This window comes from Erpetoichthys calabaricus, chromosome 6, assembly GCF_900747795.2.
Source record: "Erpetoichthys calabaricus chromosome 6, fErpCal1.3, whole genome shotgun sequence".
NCBI classification, from domain to species: Eukaryota; Metazoa; Chordata; class Cladistia; order Polypteriformes; family Polypteridae; genus Erpetoichthys; species Erpetoichthys calabaricus.
This window is the reverse complement of record NC_041399.2, coordinates 40,225,882-40,247,983: the sequence shown is the minus strand read 5'-3', so window position 1 is coordinate 40,247,983 and position 22,102 is coordinate 40,225,882. Positions and strand designations below refer to the sequence as shown.

The 22,102-nt window shown below is 40.0% G+C and overlaps 1 protein-coding gene across 1 annotated transcript in view; it reads left to right on the top strand.

Annotated features, from left to right (window-relative positions):
- LOC127528469 (uncharacterized) overlaps positions 1 to 22,102 on the top strand; it is a 209,043-nt gene that overhangs the window by 46,235 nt on the left and 140,706 nt on the right. Inside the window, exon 2 of the mRNA XM_051929355.1 lies at positions 8,578 to 8,654. Coding sequence (XP_051785315.1) covers positions 8,578 to 8,654 — 77 coding nt within the window. The remainder of the gene's footprint in view (positions 1 to 8,577; positions 8,655 to 22,102) is intronic.

Genomic DNA, 22,102 nt, shown 5'->3' with positions numbered 1-22,102 from the left:
AAGATCACCTCTATCCATTATGTTAAGATGATTCCATGTTTGGCTCAGTAAATAATTCACACCACTGACACCTGATTCTGTATTACTATGACACTGTCTTCTCTGCAAACAGGCTGCCACTTAAAACCTGCATTTTTATCACTCTTTAATATAATATTGTTTTATCAGTATGCTGCTGCTGCTGGAGTATGTGAATTTCCCCTTGAGATTAATAAAGTATCTATCTATCTATCTATCTATCTATCTATCTATCTATCTATCTATCTATCTATCTATCTATCTATCTATCTATCTATCTATCTATCTATCTATCTATCTATCTATCTATCTATCTATCTATCTATCTATCTATCTATCTATCCTGACAGATAGAGGCCGTTGTCGTCCTCTTGAACCCTCAGACTTGACTCCAGACACCAGGTATTAGTCCAATAATTATATTTATTCGGACAATACAGTACACAAAGCACCCTCTACTCCACAATACTCATAAATCAATAATCACTACAATACTCAATAATCACAATCCTCCACTCCCAGACACGTTGCCACCCTTCCACCCAGCTCAGCTCGACGTCTGGGATTTCCCATAGTCCCTGACCCGGAAGTGTTTCGCCCTCTCTGTCCACGTGACTAGGAACACTTCTGGGTCATATAAAAACTCTTCTTCTTCACCCCGGAAGCACATCATTCTTCCTGTCGCTATGACTACGACGTACTTCCGGGTTATAGGGCACATAATAGTCTCTGGACCTTCCTGCAGCGTCCCCTGGAGGTTCCCCTGGTATCCAGCAGGGCTGTGATGAAAAACTCCACTGTCCATGATGCCCTGCTGGAACTCGGGGCACCTCTATGTTGCATGAAGGGCTCCACCTGGCGGCCTGGGGGTATTGGCCGGGATAAAAGGCCAGCCATGTCCCACACTATCTAGCTATCTATCTATTACAACAAATGGAAGAAGGCAGTAATCCAGTATTGATTTTTTGTTTTTTATCAATGGCAAAAAGTTTTTATATTAGTATTAATTTCGATCATTTGTATTGATGAAATGGGCATCCTGGCTCAAAATACTTATGAAAGGCTTTTTGCAAATGTAGTAATCTCACTAAAATAGAACTTGTAAAAATAAATAAAAATGAAAACTACCTAAAATTACAAGAAAAAGGAAAGAAAACTTTGAACTATAGTGAAGTGCAATTTTGTTGATTAAAAGAAACCACCCATCCATCAATTCATCCATTCATCCATCCATTATCCAACCCACTCTATGCTAAGACAGGGTCACGGGGGTATGCCGGAGCCAGTCCCAGCCAACACAGGGCGCAAGGCAGGAAACAAACCCTGGGCACGGCGCCAGCCCACCGCAGTAAAATAAACCTCTCCTCAAAAACGATAAGTTATACTGAAAAATTGTAAATTAATGTGTAAAAAGGTAACATTTATTAATGGATGAGCAAGTGATGAATGTTATCAAAAATAAAAAGACAGAAACAAGCATAAAGTGTTGGGGAAATTCCCCGTATAATCTCCTTGATGCAGAGTAGTCAGTATAAACAGATTTTCTAGTCAGATGTATGAAATACAGTTGACAAATGTGTACAGTAGACAATATGCTTTTATACCATCATGGGGGAAGTTACAACAAGGCAGAGGAACAGGAAATGACAAAGCAAAACAGAAACAGGAAGTGATGTCTTCAATAGGTGACGGAATTGACATTATTAGATGAGGACAGAAGTGATGTCATCATACGGGGACCAGGTGACGTCGTCATGAGGGGACAGGAAAGTGACGTTGTTGTTCGGGGCCGGAAGTGATGATGTCAGCTGGGTAGTGAAATTTCTATTGTCTGGTTAGGATGAAAATGAATCATTATTCTTCTGTAGGTCTGTTGAAAATGGGAAAAAAGCATTAGTACTCATTTCTAACCCTCTGTTGCACTTTTGTTCTCATTTGGTCCTTTTGGCTGCCCCCTAAGCACACGTGTGTGACAATGTGTATTATGGGATGAACTGATAGTCCACTTATCACTTTGTACTTTGTGCCCCATGTTCCCTGAAAAGAATCCATCCAAGAAATGCAGTAGAGGTAAATTTTATCTGGTTTTGTCATCAATTTTTTTTTATATTTTCCCAGCACTACATATTGAATACCTGATGCCATGACCAACTAACTCACTCGCTCATTCATCAACAATGACGTTATTTTAGTTAAAAAGCTGTAAGTTGGCAGGATTTTACATCCAGGGTAGTTTGTATCCGCTAAAAGAGGAGATCTCCATATATCAAAAGTAGAAAAAACAAATACCCCCCAAATCTAAAAAATGCTTTGACTGTAATTTGGTGACAATATAGAAAAAAGAAAATTAGCTGACCCATATTTTTTTACTTTTTGATAATTTTTTTTATTTAATATTCATTACTATCATGCTAACGTACATACTCATCACTGTGCTGATTGGGGGCTTAATGTGAACAAAAGACAGCAGAAGCGATTGATGGGCCACACTCACAGCAGCACTAACCATTAGGGTGGTGGATGACTGAAGAAGAGACGATGTCCTGGACAGGAAAGGAGTTGTGACCACGTTTGGTTTGGAGAGTTAGGTGTGTAATGGAAGGGGAAAGTTCATCAAAGCTCAAGGAAGTTGCAAAATGCAATGGGTAGAATTAAAACACCAGTGAGGTTTTCAGGTGTTGTTTCGCTAGAAGCAAAAGGGAGGGAGAGAGAAGTACGGGCGGAAGTGGCATCCTTGGATCCAAGACAAGCCTGCAGTTTAAACTTAACAGGCCCCAGAGGAGCAACTCAATTGTAATATACATTCACATCAGCAGACTTTGAAATCATTTACGTATAAATGCATGTCTGCTAACTTTGAAAAGGAATGCTGCCACAAAGCACTCCTTTGACCTTCTAGTCCTGTAGTGTAACCTACATAACAACTAAATCCTGTCAATCCGTGACTTGCTCCAACAATATCTAACAGGCTTGATTTTAACATAAGTTGTAGTGCCAGGCTCTGTGTGTGTGCATTTGTGTGTGTGTGAGTTAAAAATCACTGTGCACTCAGGTGGAAGTACAACCACAAGGAATAATGAACATGTGTGTTCTATACATGACAAACAGAAGAGAGACAGATCTGTCTGATCCATATTACTAAATGAGAATGGTAAACCGGATATGGACGCAGGGACCTAGGCCGTGGACGCAAAAGACGTAGTGCGCAGGCACCACACAAAGCCCCCCTCCAACCAACGGAAAATAAGAAATGAGGCGCCGTGCCCATAGCACACAAAAAAAAGGAGTCAGACGCAGGCGCCACACAAACCAATGGCACAAAGCGCCACACGAAGCCCATAGCACACGAAACGGGACGCACACAAAAGAGAGGATTCAGACCCACGACACACAAAGCCCCCCTCCACTAACAGAAATAAGAAATGAGGCAACGCGCCCCTAGCACACCAAAAAAAAAAGGAGTCAGACGCAAGCGCCGCATAGCACACGAAACGGTACGCACACAAAAAACAGGATTCAGACCCACGACACACAAAGGCCCCCTCCACTAACAGAAATAAAAAATGAGGCAACGCGCCCCTAGCACACAAAAAAAGGAGTCAGACGCGAGTGCCACACAAAGCCCATTGCACACAAAACGGGACAGATTACGAACATAGCACACGAAACGGGACGTACACAACAAGGAGGATTCAGACCCACGACACACAAAGCCCCCCTCCACTAACAGAAATAAAAAATGAGGCAACGCGCCCCTAGCACACAAAAACAAGGAGTCAGACGCAAGAGCCACATAAAGCCCATAGCACACGAGACGGGACAGACTACGGATTTCACACACTAACATAAATAAGAAATGAGACACAAAGCACCCCTCCACTAACAGAAATAAGAAATGAGGCAACGCGCCCATATCACACAAAAACGAGGAGTCAGACACACACCCCAAAGTGAAACGGGACAGACTACGGACTCCACACATGGTCACCCATCGAGCCCAAGATAGCACATTCCACGCACTTTTAAAAAAACGCATGCCGACAAAAGACGTCATACATAAACAACAACAGACCAGACTACAATACATATACAGGCGCGACACCTGATGGGTAATAAGACGAAGAAAAGAAAAGTCCGTATTAAACATACGTCATCTGAACACGTTCAAACTATACAGCATAGGTGAATCTCATTACAGAGATGCACTATTAACCGTACAACAACAGAAAAGGCTCCATATTAACAGTGAGTGTGATCCTCCTTATTACTTATCCATATTACTAACGATAAAGAACAAACAAGTCATGAATTCACGATCACGGGTACAAAACAATACGGCTCGAGTAACGGGAGCACAAACACGAACCCGCAATAAAAAAAACAATACACGTCGGCACCTACAACGCGCTTCTGAAACCGCGGAAGAAAAAATGTCTCGGCTCCAAAAACGCAAAGCTCAACTAACACAGTTACAGAAACGAGCCCAGATGGACAGACACAATGAACGTAGACGCATGCAGCGCGCGTCTCAAAGTGCTGAGGTCAAGCAGGCACGGGTTCAAAAGGAAAGAGCTCGAATCACAGATACAAAAACGGGAGCGACGGGACAAAATAAATGAACGCAGACGTCTACAACACGCGTCTGAAATGCCGGAAAACAAGCAGGCAAGGCTCCAAAAAGAGAGAGCTCGACTGACCAAGATACAAAAACGGGACAGGCTCAATAAAAACAATGAACGCCGGCGACTACAACGGGCTTCTCAAACAACACAAGCAAAGCGATTACAACTCCAAAACAACACATCCCAAATACTGGACATACAACGACGCACCTCTCAAATGGCACAAGCAAAAGATAAACGTCAAAGACATAAACGACAGACACCTGCTAAACGATTCCGCCAGTTGGCTGACAACGCGTTCAATAATGAGTCCACTATTCATGAAAATTCATTGGGATTAATGAATGTCATTTGCAATCATTGTCATTCACTTAACTTCCCTGAAGAAACAACTGGCAATACAAATAATGAATTTACACGTTGTTGTCAAAAGGGTCAAGTTAGACTGCCTCCAGTAGAAAGCAAAGTAAAACGTCATAAACAGGTTAAACGAGTTGGCCAAACACATGGACAACAGATTACAGATAATGAAGACCGGAATTCAAAAGCTTCAAAAACAAGCGCTCGAATGACCAAAATACAAACTAAAACGGGAAAAACTACAGGGTCCGCAGTACTCCACTATGCACCACATAATCGTACGGACGAGGCTCCGTATTAACAGTGGAGAGCCCCAGAGTGACACGGGCGAGCGCTCCGTATTAAACGTGCGTCATCCTCACACGTGGCTGCCCAGCGGGCACGGGTTCAAAACGCCGGGGGTAGGCGAGCGAAGCGAGCAGGGGGCGGAGCCCCCTTGTGTTGCATATTATATGTACCATGACAAAACGGATAAAGTGAAAAAATAGAAAAAAAGAATTCAAATAAAAAAAAGACTGAGATCGCCTTTGCATGGACACCAGGTCTAACTGATAACATTTTATTGGCAGTCCAAAAAAGAAATAAATTCATAATACTTTGGAAATGTAAAACTGTGCTTGAATATTGTCACATTGTCTCATAATTTGTCATAACCTGTGATCCTTTGTTGTGTAATCTGACACCCTCAGCAACAAGATCAACAACTGCAGTAGGCAAGTGTGATATCCCCTTCCAGCTAGAAGTCATGCAATGCACCGCCATCTTAACTACACTAGCTATCCAGTACAGATTTGATCACTGACAATTATTACATGTTTTGATGGAGACCTTAATGTTTCACTTATATGCTAGAATTTTTACCTTAGATTTTCACAAGTTGCAATATTTTGAGAATTGGCTTGCAAAGTGCAGAATAGTGTTTATACAGAAAACAGCAGATTATAGTTTAACAGTTTAAAATTGATGGTAAATGTGGATTTCCACAGGGTAAGTAATTGGGGATTTTTTGGGTAAATTGTTGAATGACATTAGGTGGATTATTGAGTATTTGAGAAGAAGCGGAATTTCTAAAGAAGGACCTTAATAAAATATAGATATGAGGAGGCATATTGCAAGTTATGCTTGATGAAAATAAATGTAAAGATTTATACATAAAGTTCAAAAGATGTTACATAACACTACACAACTGAGGGTTTATGGCAAAAAACATGATTGATGAGAAAACATGGGAGTCAGAGGAGTCATGGCTGTTCACATCCAGACTGTACAGAACAGGTAGATACTGTAGATAGACAGATACAACTTTGTTGTCTCCAAAGAGATATTCGGCTCTTTAAAAAAGCTTATATATATATATAAACACTTGCCAGGATGACTGAAAATAAAGAAAAGTTCTGATTTGTCACAGTGAGGCATTACGCAGATCTATTGCTGATGGTATAAAGGATCCCTAGTAGTGTTTCTTGATGCACTTCTGCTGAATGATTCGTTGACTGAAAGTCCTCAGTGTTAGTATGTCAGAGAGATGGTGTGCAGTATTGTTCATAATGGCACTCAGTTTTGCTTTAATTCTCTCCTTTGCTGCTACCTTTAGGGGGTCCAGAGTGTGTCTTATAACTGAGCCTGCCCTTTTAATTAGCTTGTTGAATTGGTGGGCCTATCTTAAAGTGCTATTACAAGCCTAGTAAAACACAGCATAGAAAATTGCACTGGCCAAGACAGGTTAAAGAAGATGTGAAGAATGTCACTACCCACAAGAAAAAAGAGCCTGCTTTGCCCTTATACGGTTTTTCTCCGTTCTGTGACCAGCACAATCTGTCATTGATGTGGCCCCCAAGTACTCATAGGAGTGTATTACCACTACATCCTCGCCTTGAATAGTGACCAGGCACAGAGGCCTTGGTGTGGCAAAAGTCAGTAACCAGTAACCTTGGTTTTGCTGATGTTAAGGTACAGACAGTTCTCTTTGCATCAAGAAACTAACTTCACCACATGACTCCTATACTCTGTCTCATTCCCCTTATCAATACACCCCATAAGTACAGAAACATCTGAGAATTTCTGCAAGTGGCATGACCTGGTGTTATATTTATAGTCTGAGGTGTACAGGATGAAGACAAAAAGGAGTCAGGACTGTTCCATGTGGTGCTCCAGTGTTGTCACATCCATATCAGAAAAACAGTCCTTGAGTCTCCCAGACTGCAGTCTGCCTGATAGATAGTCCGTTATCCAGGACCCCATTGCCTCATCCACCTGCATATCTCTGAGTTTACCCATTAACAGGGATAGCTGGGTGGTACTGAAGGCATTGGAGAAATCAGAAAACTTAATCATTACAGCACTAGCAGCTTTGTCCAGGAGAGAATAAGTCTTGTGCAGGTAACTGCATCCTCCACTCTAATCTTTGTATTATAGGCAAGCTGCAGTGGGTCCAGGTGGTCTACCACAAGCAGACTCATATAGTCCAGAACCAGTCTCTCTAAGGTCTTCATGATGTGATACAAAAGTGCCACTGGTCTGTTTTCATTAGGTGAACAGGTGCCTGAAGAAGCATTTAAGATGGGGCTAATAGGATATTGATTTCCATTGCGTACAGCTTGTGCAATGAGGAAATGGAAGCAGGAGATTACACAGAGAAGTCAGAATTCACACAGGGGTTGTAACAGTAAGGCAGTAATTAAATAACAAAACTCAGGTTGTGTAGCCAGAATTGTGGTCGGAGAACATAGAAGAAAGGGCACACATAACCAGAGGCAAGAAGCACAACATATAAATAGGAGTCAGAGAGAAGAAAAAATGTTGTAACCAGTAAACTCAAAAATGAATAATGAACCAGAGGTTTTTCCTTCGCAAACCCAAATCTCGGATAATTACATGCACGTGGTACTGGCTTATTAAAAACATTGCGGTAATAGCATCATAACGAGTGACGTCAAGGAAACACTTCCCAGTAATGGGACCTGGCAACCTAGCAACCTGTCTGCAACATGGTGGTGTTCATAAGGAATAACAATGTCAAAAATGCAACAAAGCAAAACATAAATTTAACCCCTTAAATTTATTGGCCTCAGCAACCCAGAAAAAGCATACTCAAATAATTTTTAGAGGCCAAGGAATAGCTGGAAAAAATGAAAGTTATAAGGCTGATCATGACACATAGCACCCTATATGGAGCTGAATTCAAGAAAGGTAACCTCCTAATTCCCACATTAAACCTTATCTGAAATATTTTGTGCAGCTATAAACTCCATGGTACAAAATAGTTATAACAGCACTAGAAGATATTCAGACAGAAGAACTAGAGATGTCCTAGTAGACTGATTCCAGGACTGTAGGGTATGAAGAGCTTGGAGGAAATATTGAAGGAATTAATCTTTTCAGCTCAAAAAGAGATTAAGATAATAGAATTGGTGAACAGCATTACAAGAGTGGGAACAGTGAATGTCAGTTGTTACATTGAATGTTCCTTGAACTTTATAGCTGGAATTTAAACCAAGTAACAGTATGTACTCTGATTTATCCCCCTGCTCTTTATTTATACATTTTAAAAAGCATTTTTACCATCTGCTCTTTTCAGGTATTGACAGTCGAGGTACAAGAAGAAAAATCCTTCACCAAATCAAGGCTATTCAAGACCGAGAAAAAGTGCTCCCTGTAAGTCATTGTTCAACAACAGACACAGTGTCATTTTCTTCATTATAATTATAATAATAATAAATGTTGTTTTAAGTTGTTTATTTATATATATTTTACTTGGAAAACAAACCAAAACTAATCTAAAAGACATCTAAGCATTTTAGTTGTCTTATTTTGTTATTTTCAGATCTTTTTTATGTCATGTCATGTGATTTTCTACCCCAGCTAGCATTGGGTGCAAGACAGGAAGAAACCCTGGACAGGACAAAAACACACACACACATGCAAACACAAACCAGCGACACACTAGAGCCAATTTAAGATTGTCAATTCACCTAACTTGCATGTCTTTGGACTATTGGAGGAAACTGGAACACTTGGAGCAAACCCTTGCAGACACAAGGAGAACATGCAAAGGGTATAGTCACCAAACTCTACGCGGGGAGGACCCGTGACATGAATCCTGGTCATCTTACTGTGAGGCAGTAGTGCTAACATTGCACGATCGTGCAGCCTTTTTTCTGTCAGTGCAACAGTATTGAGACAATGCATGAAAACTTGTTATCTCAACCATATACAAGTATACAGATAGACGAAATTGCGAAGCTCAGGGTCCACAGTGTAACAACATGACGTGCAAATAATAATTTAAAAATAGAATTCAAATTTAAATTTAAATTAAAACACAAACAAGACAAGACATTGCGCAAAGACAAGACAAAGACAAAGAAGTAGCAGCAATATTGATGTGTAAGATATGTAATATAATAAATTAATAATACATATAGATAATACAGAAATTATCAGTGTATGATAATAGTTGTTTAAGACATGTGTAAACAATGACAGGTCAGAATGTTTCACAGTAGAAGGATAACAAGAGTGTCAAAATACTTAAAGGTCAGTATGAGATTTTCAGTTCTTTTCTACCTGCACACTCGTCTTTGCAGGACAGTGGCTCGCATGTATAAAAGTTCTGTTTTTAGAGGTGGTTGAGGCCGTGTGGAAGGTCCCAGGGGGCAGCCTGGTGTTAAGAAGTCTAACAGCTTGGGGCAGCCTGGCAGATCTGGCTTTGATGCTGCAGTATCTTCTCTTGGATGGCAGAAGTGTGAAAAGTCCATGTGAGGGGTGTAAGGGGTCCTGCACAATGCTGCAGGCCTTGCAGACACTGCGTTTGTGAAATATGTCCTGTAGTGAAGGGAGAAGCACCCCAATAATGTTCTCTGCTGTCTTCACTATCCTTTGCAGGCGCTTGCGGTCGGATATGTTGCAGTTGCCATACCAGACAGTGATGCAGCTGGTCAGAACACTCTCAATGGTGCCTCTGTAGAACATGGTGAGGACGGAAGGGGGAAGACTTGCTCGCTTCAGTCGCCTCAGGAAGTGTAGTCTCTGCTCGGCTTTCTTGTTTAGTGATGAGGTGTTATGTGTCCACGTAAGTTCCTCAGTTATGTGCACAGCGAGGAACTTGGTACTCCTAACAGTCTCCACATCTAAATCGTTGATAAAGATTTTAATGATACTAGCAGTAAACCTCATAAGAATGTCTAATATTCAGTGGTCATTGAGTTAGGAGAAGAACGTAAGGAGTCAAACTGATAATATAATAATGCAAAATGAAAGTCCCCCAGTACTCTCATCCCTTCATTGGCTTTCCATATAGTTTAGGATAAAATTCGATGTTCTCAGGCTTTCCTTCAAAACTCTAAAGCAGTAGTCTCAAACCCTATTCTTAATTGGTGACCAGTTTTTGCTGCTGATGAACTCCTTTTCCTTTAATTTTACTGTAATTGACTTGTTCTTTGAGATTGGTTCCCCTGATCGTTCATCTGAATTGCTTCATTCCTTTCCTTAAATGGCACCCAAACAGAAATGAAATTTGAACGTGAGAGAGGCAACAGAAGACCAAGTAAGTCAGGGTCTCAAACTCCAACCAGTTGCTTAATTAGGCGCAGAGTCTTGTCATTAATTAAACCCGCTCTTTACTTCAAGTCTTGTTGCTGCTCTCATTGTGCAATAACATACAGAACACTTCCAAAATTATTGATTTTCTCTTTTCTAAGAGTTCTGTTAAAATGTTTTGGGGACCTTAGCAGATCAGCATTCCTGAGACCCTCATCTTTCTTTATTTTCAGATTATTGTATGATTATCACAGTTTGCTGGTCAAGTTTTGGCTCATTTGTTTGGCGGATAATTAAGAAAAAAAGAAACCATTAAGAGGTCTGAGTCTTCAAGAGCAAATCAATTAAAATTCATTCAAAATAAGTTAATTGGCAGCAAAAACAGGTCACTAATTAAGAAAGGGGTGAGAATGAAAACCTGCAGCCACTGTGGCCCTCCAGGACTGGAGTTTGAGACCACTGCTCTAATGGGATTGGCTCCCACCTATCTTAGTGACCTGATTATTCTTTACACCCTAGCAAGCCCTCTCTGGCCTACTGAGCTGTTTTTGAGAACTGCTCGAAAGTCTAGGATAAAATGCAAAGGAGACCAGGCCTCCTCTGTCCTGGCTCCAAAACTATGGAAAAGTTTACCCCTGAATGTTAGGATGGCCCCCTCAATGACAGATTTTTAAATCCCGTCTTAAAACATACTTTTATTACCTACCTTTTAACTGTTTGTTTTACCTTTGTCCTGATTTTAAATTTTTGTTTTATTTATTGTTATTTAAATTCTTACTGTATTTTGTTCCTTGGTATATGGTTTGTACAGCACTACAGGTTCAACTCCAGTTGTTTTAAACATGCTCTATAAGTGAACATGAAATACAGTAAAGTGAAATGAAATTAAATAAACACGTTATTGTATGCTTAGATCACAGCTAACAAATTGATAGAAAAAGCATTACATAAACTCCAAAGCTAGCAGGCCAAATGTACGCCAACAAGTAACGATGTAAGAGAAGAGAACAAATATTTTCAGCCTGCTGTACATTAAGGCAGATAAGCAAGTATGAACCTTTAAAATGATGATATCATCAGCTTCTTTTACAAAAAGGTTTGTCTGTGTGAGTACGCTGTAAAGAATGTCATAATTAATTATGTCTAACCACCAAGAATCTAAAAAGGAATGCAAACACAAATAAAGCTATTTAATGTCTGTTAACTAGAAAATAAAATTCTCAGTATTACTTCCAAGTACAGAGTGACATTAATCTCTTAAATAAAAGCACACAATACACTTTGTTGCGCACAGCTACTTTAATGCTGAGGTATGTCGTCATTAGGCAGCTTACAATTAATTCAGTGTAGTTTTTCCAGCACACTGCTTCACGCTTTTGTGAGATTCTCCATAATTAACTCTCCACAGAATTTCCTTTGTTTTTATTGGGCATAAATACATCAGTGATAAACGGTTGTCGCATTACTTTTATATTCACTATAACCATGAAGTACACCAGTTTGACTGACTATACTAAAACTGTCATTACTACCCTGTTAGTACAAATGCCCATCCATCCATCCATCAATTTTATGAACCTGATTTATACAAATTAAGGCTCCGGGAGTGTTACTGTTTCACTCCTGCCCTCTACTCAGTTTTATGTTTGCCTTTACAGCCCCGGGAGTGCCTATCCCAGTAACATTGGTCACAGTGTAGGACCCAGTCCTAGACTTGGTGCCAGTCCATTGCACTTACACTCACTCTTGGGCCAATTAAGAAATGCCATCTGCCCCAAGGTGCAGGTCTTTGGGGATATTGCAGGAAAAGGACATCATTCAGACTCTATATAGACAGTTTCCAGGATTCATCATTGCACTGCCATGATTCCCTAAATGTAAATACTATATATTAATTAAAATCATGGAGATTCTTTGTGCTGTAAATAAATGTGGGATCCTTGTTTCTGAACTACATGTAATTAGTTTAGAGTCAAAATTCTCATTGTTTCCTCCTGATTTTATTTGAGTTCCACCTTCCTGCTTGATATCTGTTTTACTGATCTTGATATACAGTGGCTCTCTAAATTTCAAAAATGAAATTCAGAAATTATTATTTTTTTCTTAAATAAAGCACAACATTTAAAATTAAGACACATTATTTATTACATTAAAGCCATTATCTAGGAATTTTCCATAAGATTTCATGAAATATTAACATACATTGTATCAATAATAAGCCATTACTGAGTTCTTTCTTAATCTAATTTAGTACAATTAGGGCTAAAGACTTTCTTGGTGGCATCAGGCACAAGGCTGGAACCAAACCTGAATGGGGAACGAGCCACTGCAGAGCACATTCACATATACAGCCCTACTCACTTTTGCAAGACCAGTTTAAGGTTACCAGCTAACATGACAAGATCATCTTTATGGTACAGGAGGAAATCTGAAGTGCTCTGATAACCCTGGTCTGTGCTGGAATGTTGGACCCAAGTACGATTCCCAGCCCAGCATTTTCTCTCCATATTTTTTGGGGATTTTCTGAAATTATTCCAGTTTATTAACACCTAAACATGATGAAACGTTCTGGCAGATTCAGTTTTGTAGGTCTCCTAAAAGCACCCTTCAAGCAAGCTTCAAAAGCAACTGCAGAATTCTTCGGTCAGAACTGTGTTGCAGAACATCATCAATGGATACCAATAAGACAAAACAAAGATGGCTTGGCATGTCCATACCAGTGAGATATTACAGATTTCTGGACATAAATAACCTGCCCTCTCATGTATCACTCTAAGTACATTGATTAAAACAGAATTTAAAGATGTGCAGTAAGGAATGTAAGGGAGCAGGCATTCCGAAATACAGAACGGTGCATGATTGTTCATTGCCTTATAGACAATTAAGAGCATTATAAAATCACTCGTAAAAGTCACAGGCAGCCAATGTAATGATACTAATCAAGGTGAAATGTGTCTAAATATTTTCCTCTTGGTTAGTCTACTTGCTACTGCATTTTAAAGAAACTGTGGCCGATTTATGCCTTTTCTTGGCTGCCCTGATAGGAGTGTATTACAATAATCTATTAAGCTAAAAACAAAAGCAGGTAATAATGCTTTACCATCTTTCAGTGATATAAAATATCAAACTCATGCAATTTTTCTTAAATGAAAAAAACACACTCTTTATGGTGAATATGTAATTTTAAATTTAATTCTGAATGTGTAACGGCACCCAGATTTTTACTTCTGGCTTTATTTGAAAGGCCAGATGGCCATGTTTTACCCTAAATTCACAGATTTTGTTTTTTCTTTGCTTAAAGTAAGGAAATTGCTGCTGATCCTTTCTGTAGTGCAAGCAAGCAACTGAATCAGACTGTTGATAGCTTCAGGATCATCTGGCAAAACACATATGTACAGTATAGGTACAGTATGCGTGTTGTAGGCATACCTATGGTAATTTACCTGGCCTAAAGGAAGTGTGTAGGAAACAAATCAAATTTTATTTTGGTGCAGTGATAGTGCTGCTGCCTCGCAGTAAGGAGACCCAGGTTCGCTTCCCGGGTCCTCCCTGCATGGAGTTTGCATGTTCTCCCCATGTCTGTGTGGGTTTCCTTCGGGTGCTCCAGTTTCCTCCAACAGTCCAAAGACATGCAGGTTAGGTGCATTGGCGATCCTAAATTGTCCCTAGTGTGTGCTTGGTGTGTGTGTGTCCTACGGTGGGCTTGCGCCCTGCCTGGGGTTTGTCCCTGTCTTGTACCCTGTGTTGGCTGGGATTGGCTCCGGCAGACGCCCGTGGCCCTGTAGTTATGATATAGTGGATTAGATAGCGGATGGATGGATGGATAGACAAGACTTTTTCTTACAAATTAGCACATTGTTTCTTCTGCTTGAGTATTTCATTGTTTCACATTATGAAAAGATCAATGCAGGTACTGACTAACTTTTGTCAGAGACTCTATCCACAACTTTTGGTCAGAAGGTGCCCAGTCATTGTGCTGATGGAATTACTAGAGTTTTGTCAGAGGCATAGCCAAGGAGCACCGATGCAGCCAGCGCATATGGCACTTAAGTAATTATGTTAGAGGCACTCTCTGATGTTAGCGTCGCAGGCTGCCCCACTCTATGTGCAGCTGCAATTAAATGATTTTTCTTCAAGCAGATGTGGAAGGCAAATTAGCAGCTGCTTTGGCAGTATTGGCAACCTGAATATCTTTATTCTAAAGAGGATATTAATGGCAGTAATGTCAGAGGCCTCAGCAGTTGACAACTGCAAAACAGCTTTTTTTCCATTTGAAGAGTTAGAAAGCTCATTAGTATCCTGGGTAATAGCAACAAGCAAGTGTGCTCGTTTCGCAACATATGTGAACAGCACTATCGCTGTAGCTAAACACAAAGCTGTTCCGATACAATAATGAAATATTTCTGTGTCATGCACTCAGCTCAAGCCACTTTAAAAGCCCCCTTTTTTCATTTATGAACAATATCCATTGATTGTGCCAAGCTTCCAATTATTTTTATGTAAGTCTTAGCAAAGTAAAATAAAAATGAATGTTATGTTTTCTACAAACTCACTAATTAGTAGTTTGGATAGCACAATCCTGTTTTTATTGGCCTAGTTTAATAGAATTGATTGAAAGAAAAAAAGAACTCCCCAGAGTTGGTAGGGGCTCATCATTAGGCATTGCGACTACAGCCTCTTATGAATGAGTTTTACAGTTTAGCTGAAGCCAGATATTTATTTCAAGCAGTTAGCTGAAAATGCTGTGCAACTGAATAGAAATAAATCATGTGACATTTTCTGACCAGCAAGTGTGAATTCAGGAGGAATGTTTGAGGGAATATTTGGAGCAACAAACTTGGCAAGTGAGGGATACCTTCAAGAACCAAGGAGCAAGTGGAAAACAGGGGATTCAACTGTCACAGAATGGAAAATGGAGTGATACAAACAAAGAGAAGCAATTGACAATAAGTTGGGGGGGGGGGGGTGTGTGTGGAATATAGGTAGGATAGGTGAGCACTAGAGTGAAGAAAGTTGAAGTAAAAGCAAAAGTCATCCTAATAATAAGTTACAGTTTTGGAGAAGTCATCATGGTCCATGTGGGGAAAAAAAGGGGTGGCTGTTGTTGTAATATCTAAGAACAGGTAGACAAAAACATGTGGGGTCATCTCAGTATCCTGGAGTCCTTCACAAAGAATGGAACTTAATAATCACTTTAGTTTTGGGGGCAACCACCTGTAGCATTAAAGCACTGAATTTGTTGAATTAGGAGAAAATTCAGCTTCAATTCAGTAGCACGTAAGAGCTCAAAACAGTAAACTATCCACCAAATACAGATTCCAGCTATAGGTACTATAGTGTGCAGTGTCTCTATGTTTTATTGCAAATGTCAATTACAGTATACATTTGCTTGAACCAGAGTTTTCAAGTCATTTTAATTCTCCTAATGTAAGAAACAACAGTGTGAAATCAAAAGTAAGTGTGAAAATGGGAAATATCACATTTGCTATGATTGAGTGGAGCCGTATCATTACTGCATCCATTTACAGCCATGCTTAATCCAATCCTGAGTCATTGGAGATCAATGCATATCCTAGCTGGAATGGTCATAATGCAAGGACCAGCGCTGGACTGGGCACTAGCCCCCACTGACTAGGCCAGAAGTTCTCAAACTGTGGGGGGCGCGAATGTTGCCATATGTGGCGTAATTTCACTATTCGTAGGGAAATTTTAAACTTGTAGCGGTGTATCGGTAGCAAAAAATATAGGAATACATTTTATTAGGGTTTCAAAAAAACGTTAGGGGGGCACGATTAAAACTGTTATGAAAACTCGGGTCGCAAATACTTAAAGGTTGAGAAACGCTGGACTAGGCAAATTAAACAGTGCAATGAAGGTTAAGGAACAGATTGAGGTTTATTTTTATGTAACAATCTATTTTATAATACACAGAATACAAATACTATTTACAAATACAGTGGGTAGTATTAACTGTGTTAAATATTTAACAGTTTAGAAATGATATGAACATGTGAAGGTTTACTAAGAGACCATGCAGCCTATTAACTTGTTTGCTCCAGTTATTTTAGTTTAAAGTGTGTAATTTCTCATTTACTTTTTATTTAAAGCTGTGATCCAGAAGCCTTCTGCTGGTTTGATTACAGAATTCCTTTATGTCAATAGGTCTGATAAAATAACCATTCTGAAATGCTCAGAGTTATATATATATATGCTCCAAAAGATGTATGTGTTCAGTTAAATAGCTGCTCTAAGCAGGCCCCTATATAGTAAGTGTAAACGTGTACTAAGACTTGGTTCCCACCTTGCCCCCTATCCTGAAAGTACAGGTAGTTTCTCCCCATTAAGCCGAACTAGATACTGTAAGTGTGTAAGAAAATGCATGGATGCATGAAGTGAGTTTTACTCTGTGGGATTTTTTAGACTTGACTAATGTAATACTTCTGTAAACCACCTCCATTTTACAGCAAACCTTTGAATTAAAAACTGCCTCTAATGCATATAAAGTATGAAGGCTATCTTCAAAGTGTACCTATGAGAGATGAAGGTCATGCTTGAAAGCTCTGTACAGACTAAAAAGATTGAAGCAGCTCAAATTAATCTTAAAGTAGACAAGATCATCAGTACTGAAGGAAGCTAATCAGTTCAGATAAAAATCTTATGGAAGAAATGTACTGAGAATGTAATGAAGTACATTTAGAAGAAAATCGATTCATTGAAAAAAAAGAAAAAGGATATGCTTGAGAGCTCACAGAAAAGTAGATAAGAAGTTAGCTATGGCCTGAACTGAAACTTCCTACAATACAGTTACGGAGTATTTGAATAGAAATTGCTGAATGGCAAGAGCTGATTAAAGGATGGAGTGAAATGTAGGTTTTCATAGTCAGTATAGCAATGGAGACTGAGATTGAAACTAACTTTGAACAGATTTTTGGTACCAATATTTGAGTTCCAGGACAACTCATAATGTTTTTGTGTTTGTTTTTTTTTTTTTTTTATCTGTGATGCCCAAAAATGTTGTACTATTGTCCTGCTACGTAACTGGAATAAATATGTTTCCAGCTTTGATTGACAGAGTGGCTCAGAAGCAGTCCACTATGCCACACTCACATTAAAAAAGTGGAATGAAGTAGGTAATAAATGACAAATAAGAAGACATTTTTTGAAGGTTCCCTAATGCTACAAATGACCTTACAATGGGGTATAAACAGTATTCCATAAAGGGAAAACTAAATTCCAGAGATACAAGTCATAGAACGTCTTAGATATATAAGGAAGGGTGAACAGACAAAAAAGATGTGGTTTCGCCAAAGTGTTAGCAGTAACAACTCTGTTAATCATAATGTTGTTGACCACCAATCACCTAAACTTTCAATTGAATAACCTTAAAACAAACAAACACTAGCACTAGTCTAGAAGAACTCTGATCATTTCTCTGGGTTTTTTGGGACTATGAGTTTTAGTTTCATTTTGGTTTTGTTGTATTTGATATACATGTGCATAGAGTCCTGTCTGACCATTTTTTTATTCCTTCATTTCTGTATCTGAAATCTAGTCATTTCCCGGTTATGAAATATCCATCAAATTAAAGGACTTTAGCCAGAGCAGGCCCAAATATGAGAGTTGGCAAAACAACTGTAGGTATCACCAAACTATAACACAAATCCCACAAGAGGAGGGAAATCACTGTAAACCCTTGGCTTGTAGTCAAAAGGACAAACAAAGCAACTTCATAAATGAAAAATATATTAACAAATACAACAAAATAAAATGAAAGGCTCCTAAGACCAAATAGAGACTCAAAGCAGATGCCTAACAGGTAATCCACAGCAGAAAAGTTCCACTATGACATACTGTACAAAAATCAGAATCCTTAAAACAAAGTGAGGTATGATCAAAAATCGAGAAAATCCAAAACAGAAAAATATATACTAACTGAAACTCCAAAAAACAAATAGTTCCAAAGTCCTGAGACAGTTTATATAGCCTGAGAGAGGGGTTAGGAGTTGTGATGTCAGGGTGGCCCCACCTCCTGGGGTTCCAACCACAAAGAACAAGGAACATAACTACATTTAAAGTGACATACAATCTTACAAAATCACACATGAAATCAACAAAAATAGCATAAACACATGAAGAATAATAACTCAAAATGAACAAAACCAAAAGTTAAACATAAAAAAGCACATAAAATTCAAAACAAATACATAACACACACTGTCTAAATTCAGCTCTAAATGATTCCTCACGAGATGAACACATATGATTGTAAAGTTGATAGTTTTATAATATTTGTATGTAGCGGTCTAATCTGTATCTGTACTACAGCCTAAACAGCACCTATGATGGTCCGTGGTGTTTCTTAATTTTTTGTGAGTTTTCCTGAATGAAAGTTTACAAATTATGTATCTATTTAGGGGACCCAAGGATTCTGAATTTGCTATTAGTTTTTGGTTTCATTACAAACTGAACAAGTAGGAAATATTTACAATTATGATGCTACACCATCTTTTTCTTGTTAATGGTGCCACTATTTTAAAGTAAAGGTGTTTCCTAGGTGATTATTCCCCGAATTCCCTGGAACATGTAGCACATGTTACTTCATCAAAGCAATGGGATGCCTGTTTGCTATCTGAGGCTGACGGATAAGTCCAGCTTAGCATGCAAATGAAATTCTTGTTCACTGTTTTCCTAGTTAAAGAAGATAGTTTCAGTTATACCTCTTTGAGTTTTGGTTACCAATTTTATTTTGAATTTGATGACTGATCAGTTTGATTTTGTTATTGATCTCAACTTGTTTCTGACTGCTTTCACCTCCTGGTCCTTATTACTGAAAAGGCATGGTGTCTGTCCTTGAATCAAAAATTGCCCACATAAATTGCCATTGGCTTGGATCTAGAATTTGTTTGATGTTGGAGAATCATTATGCTCCCATTGTTTTAATTGTTGTTTGTACTCTGAGTAATTATGATGTGTCAAAGTTCTTCCCCAATTATTAAATGCTGTTTCTGATTTCCTAGTGTAAATTTATTAGCTTGACAGTATCCTTGAAATATTAAATGAGTTGATGCTTCCTTTCAGGAGAAACCATTCTGGACACACAATATGCACAGTTACAGAGACTTAAGGGCAAACCAAAAGAACAGTCAGATGAAGCACAAGTTCACTAGAAGAGAGAGGCTAGTGGAAGATATTTTTGTGACAAAATTAAACTTTGTTTATTTTTAAACAAAGTTCCGACATCCCTTGAACTACAAAGCTGTCTTGAATAAGTGTCAGGTGTCATAGCAACTCAGAATCTCAAAATGCTAATTGTGAAGTCAAAAAAAGAACTGTAACTAATAAAAAATTAAATTATTTGCATTTATATAGTGCTTTTCTCACTACTCAAAGCACTCAGCAATTGCAGGTTAAGGGCCTTGCTGAAGGGCCCAACAGAGCAGTGTCCCTTTTGGCATTTACGTGATTCGAATCGGTAACCTTCCAATTGCCAGTGCATATCCCTAGCCTCAGAGCCACCACGCCATCCAATAATAATAATAATAATAATAATTCATTACAGTTATACAGCGCTTTCTCACAACTCAAAGTGGTACCACACAGAGAGGACCCAGGATGCAAACCCATGATCTCCTCACTGCGAGGCAGAAGCACAACCACTGTAAAGGAAATACATGTTAAATTCCTTTAGAACTAACTCTATTTTAATAAAATCCTCATTTTAAGAATTTTTTTTTTTTTGAACCTGGCCAATTTCTGAACTAATATTTAAAAACCTCATTACAGCAAAATCTGTTTTATCTGTAAAATTAATTACAATGAATTAATTTTTCATACAAAAAGCAACAAAACACACATTTTTCCTCTGTACTTGGCTCAAAAATTGCAATTTAGTATCTTCATTGAAGATACAATTAGATTGTGCGTTTCTATCTATCTATCTATCTATCTATCTATCTATCTATCTATCTATCTATCTATCTATCTATCTATCTATCTATCTATCTATCTATCTATCTATCTATCTATCTATCTATCTATCTGCCTGCCTGCCTGCCTGCCTGCCTGCCTGCCTGCCTGCCTGCCTGCCTGCCTGCTAAAAATGCCCATTTGCCTTTAAACGTCCATTTAGCCTATGAAACCACCTTCTTTTATTTCCAACCTATGACAGTGAAATGTCACACATCCATCCATCCATCCATTGTCTCCCGCTTATCCGAGGTCGGGTTGCGGGGGCAGCAGCTTGAGCAGAGATGCCCAGACTTCCCTCTCCCCGGCCACTTCTTCTAGCTCTTCCGGGAGAATCCCAAGGCGTTCCCAGGCCAGTCGAGAGACATAGTCCCTCCAGCGTGTCCTGGGTCTTCCCCGGGGCCTCCTCCCGGTTGGACGTGCCCGGAACACCTCACCAGGGAGGCGTCCAGGAGGCATCCTGATCAGATGCCCAAGCCACCTCATCTGACTCCTCTCGATGCGGAGGAGCAGCGGCTCTACTCTGAGCCCCTCCCGGATGACTGAGCTTCTCACCCTATCTTTAAGGGAAAGCCCAGACACCCTGCGGAGGAAACTCATTTCAGCCGCTTGTATTCGCGATCTCGTTCTTTCGGTCACTACCCATAGCTCATGACCATAGGTGAGGGTAGGAACATAGATTGACTGGTAAATTGAGAGCTTCGCCTTGCGGCTCAGCTCCTTTTTCACCACGACAGACCGATGCAATGCCCGCATTACTGCGGATGCCGCACCGATCCGCCTGTCGATCTCACGCTCCATTCTTCCCTCACTCGTGAACAAGACCCCGAGATACTTGAACTCCTCCACTTGGGGCAGAATCTCGCTACCAACCCTGAGAGGGCACTCCACCCTTTTCCGGCTGAGGACCATGGTCTCGGATTTGGAGGTGCTGATTCTCATCCCAGCCGCTTCACACTCGGCTGCAAACCGATCCAGAGAGAGCTGAAGATCACGGCCTGATGAAGCAAACAGGACAACATCATCTGCAAAAAGCAGTGACCCAATCCTGAGCCCACCAAACCGGACCCCCTCAACACCCTGGCTGCGCCTAGAAATTCTGTCCATAAAAGTTATGAACAGAATCGGTGACAAAGGGCAGCCCTGGCGGAGTCCAACTCTCACTGGAAACGGGTTCGACTTACTGCCGGCAATGCGGACCAAGCTCTGGCACCGATCGTACAGGGACTGAACAGCCCTTATCAGGGGGGCCGGTACCCCATACTCTCGGAGTACCCCCCACAGGATTCCCCGAGGGACACGGTCGAATGCCTTTTCTAAGTCCACAAAACACATGTAGACTGGTTGGGCAAACTCCCATGCACCCTCCAGGACCCTGCTAAGGGTATAGAGCTGGTCCACTGTTCCGCGACCAGGACGAAAACCACACTGTTCCTCCTGAATCCGAGGCTCGACTATCCGACGGACCCTCCTCTCCAGGACCCCTGAATAGACTTTTCCAGGGAGGCTGAGGAGTGTGATCCCTCTGTAGTTGGAACACACCCTCCGATCCCCCTTCTTAAAGAGGGGGACCACCACCCCGGTCTGCCAATCCAGAG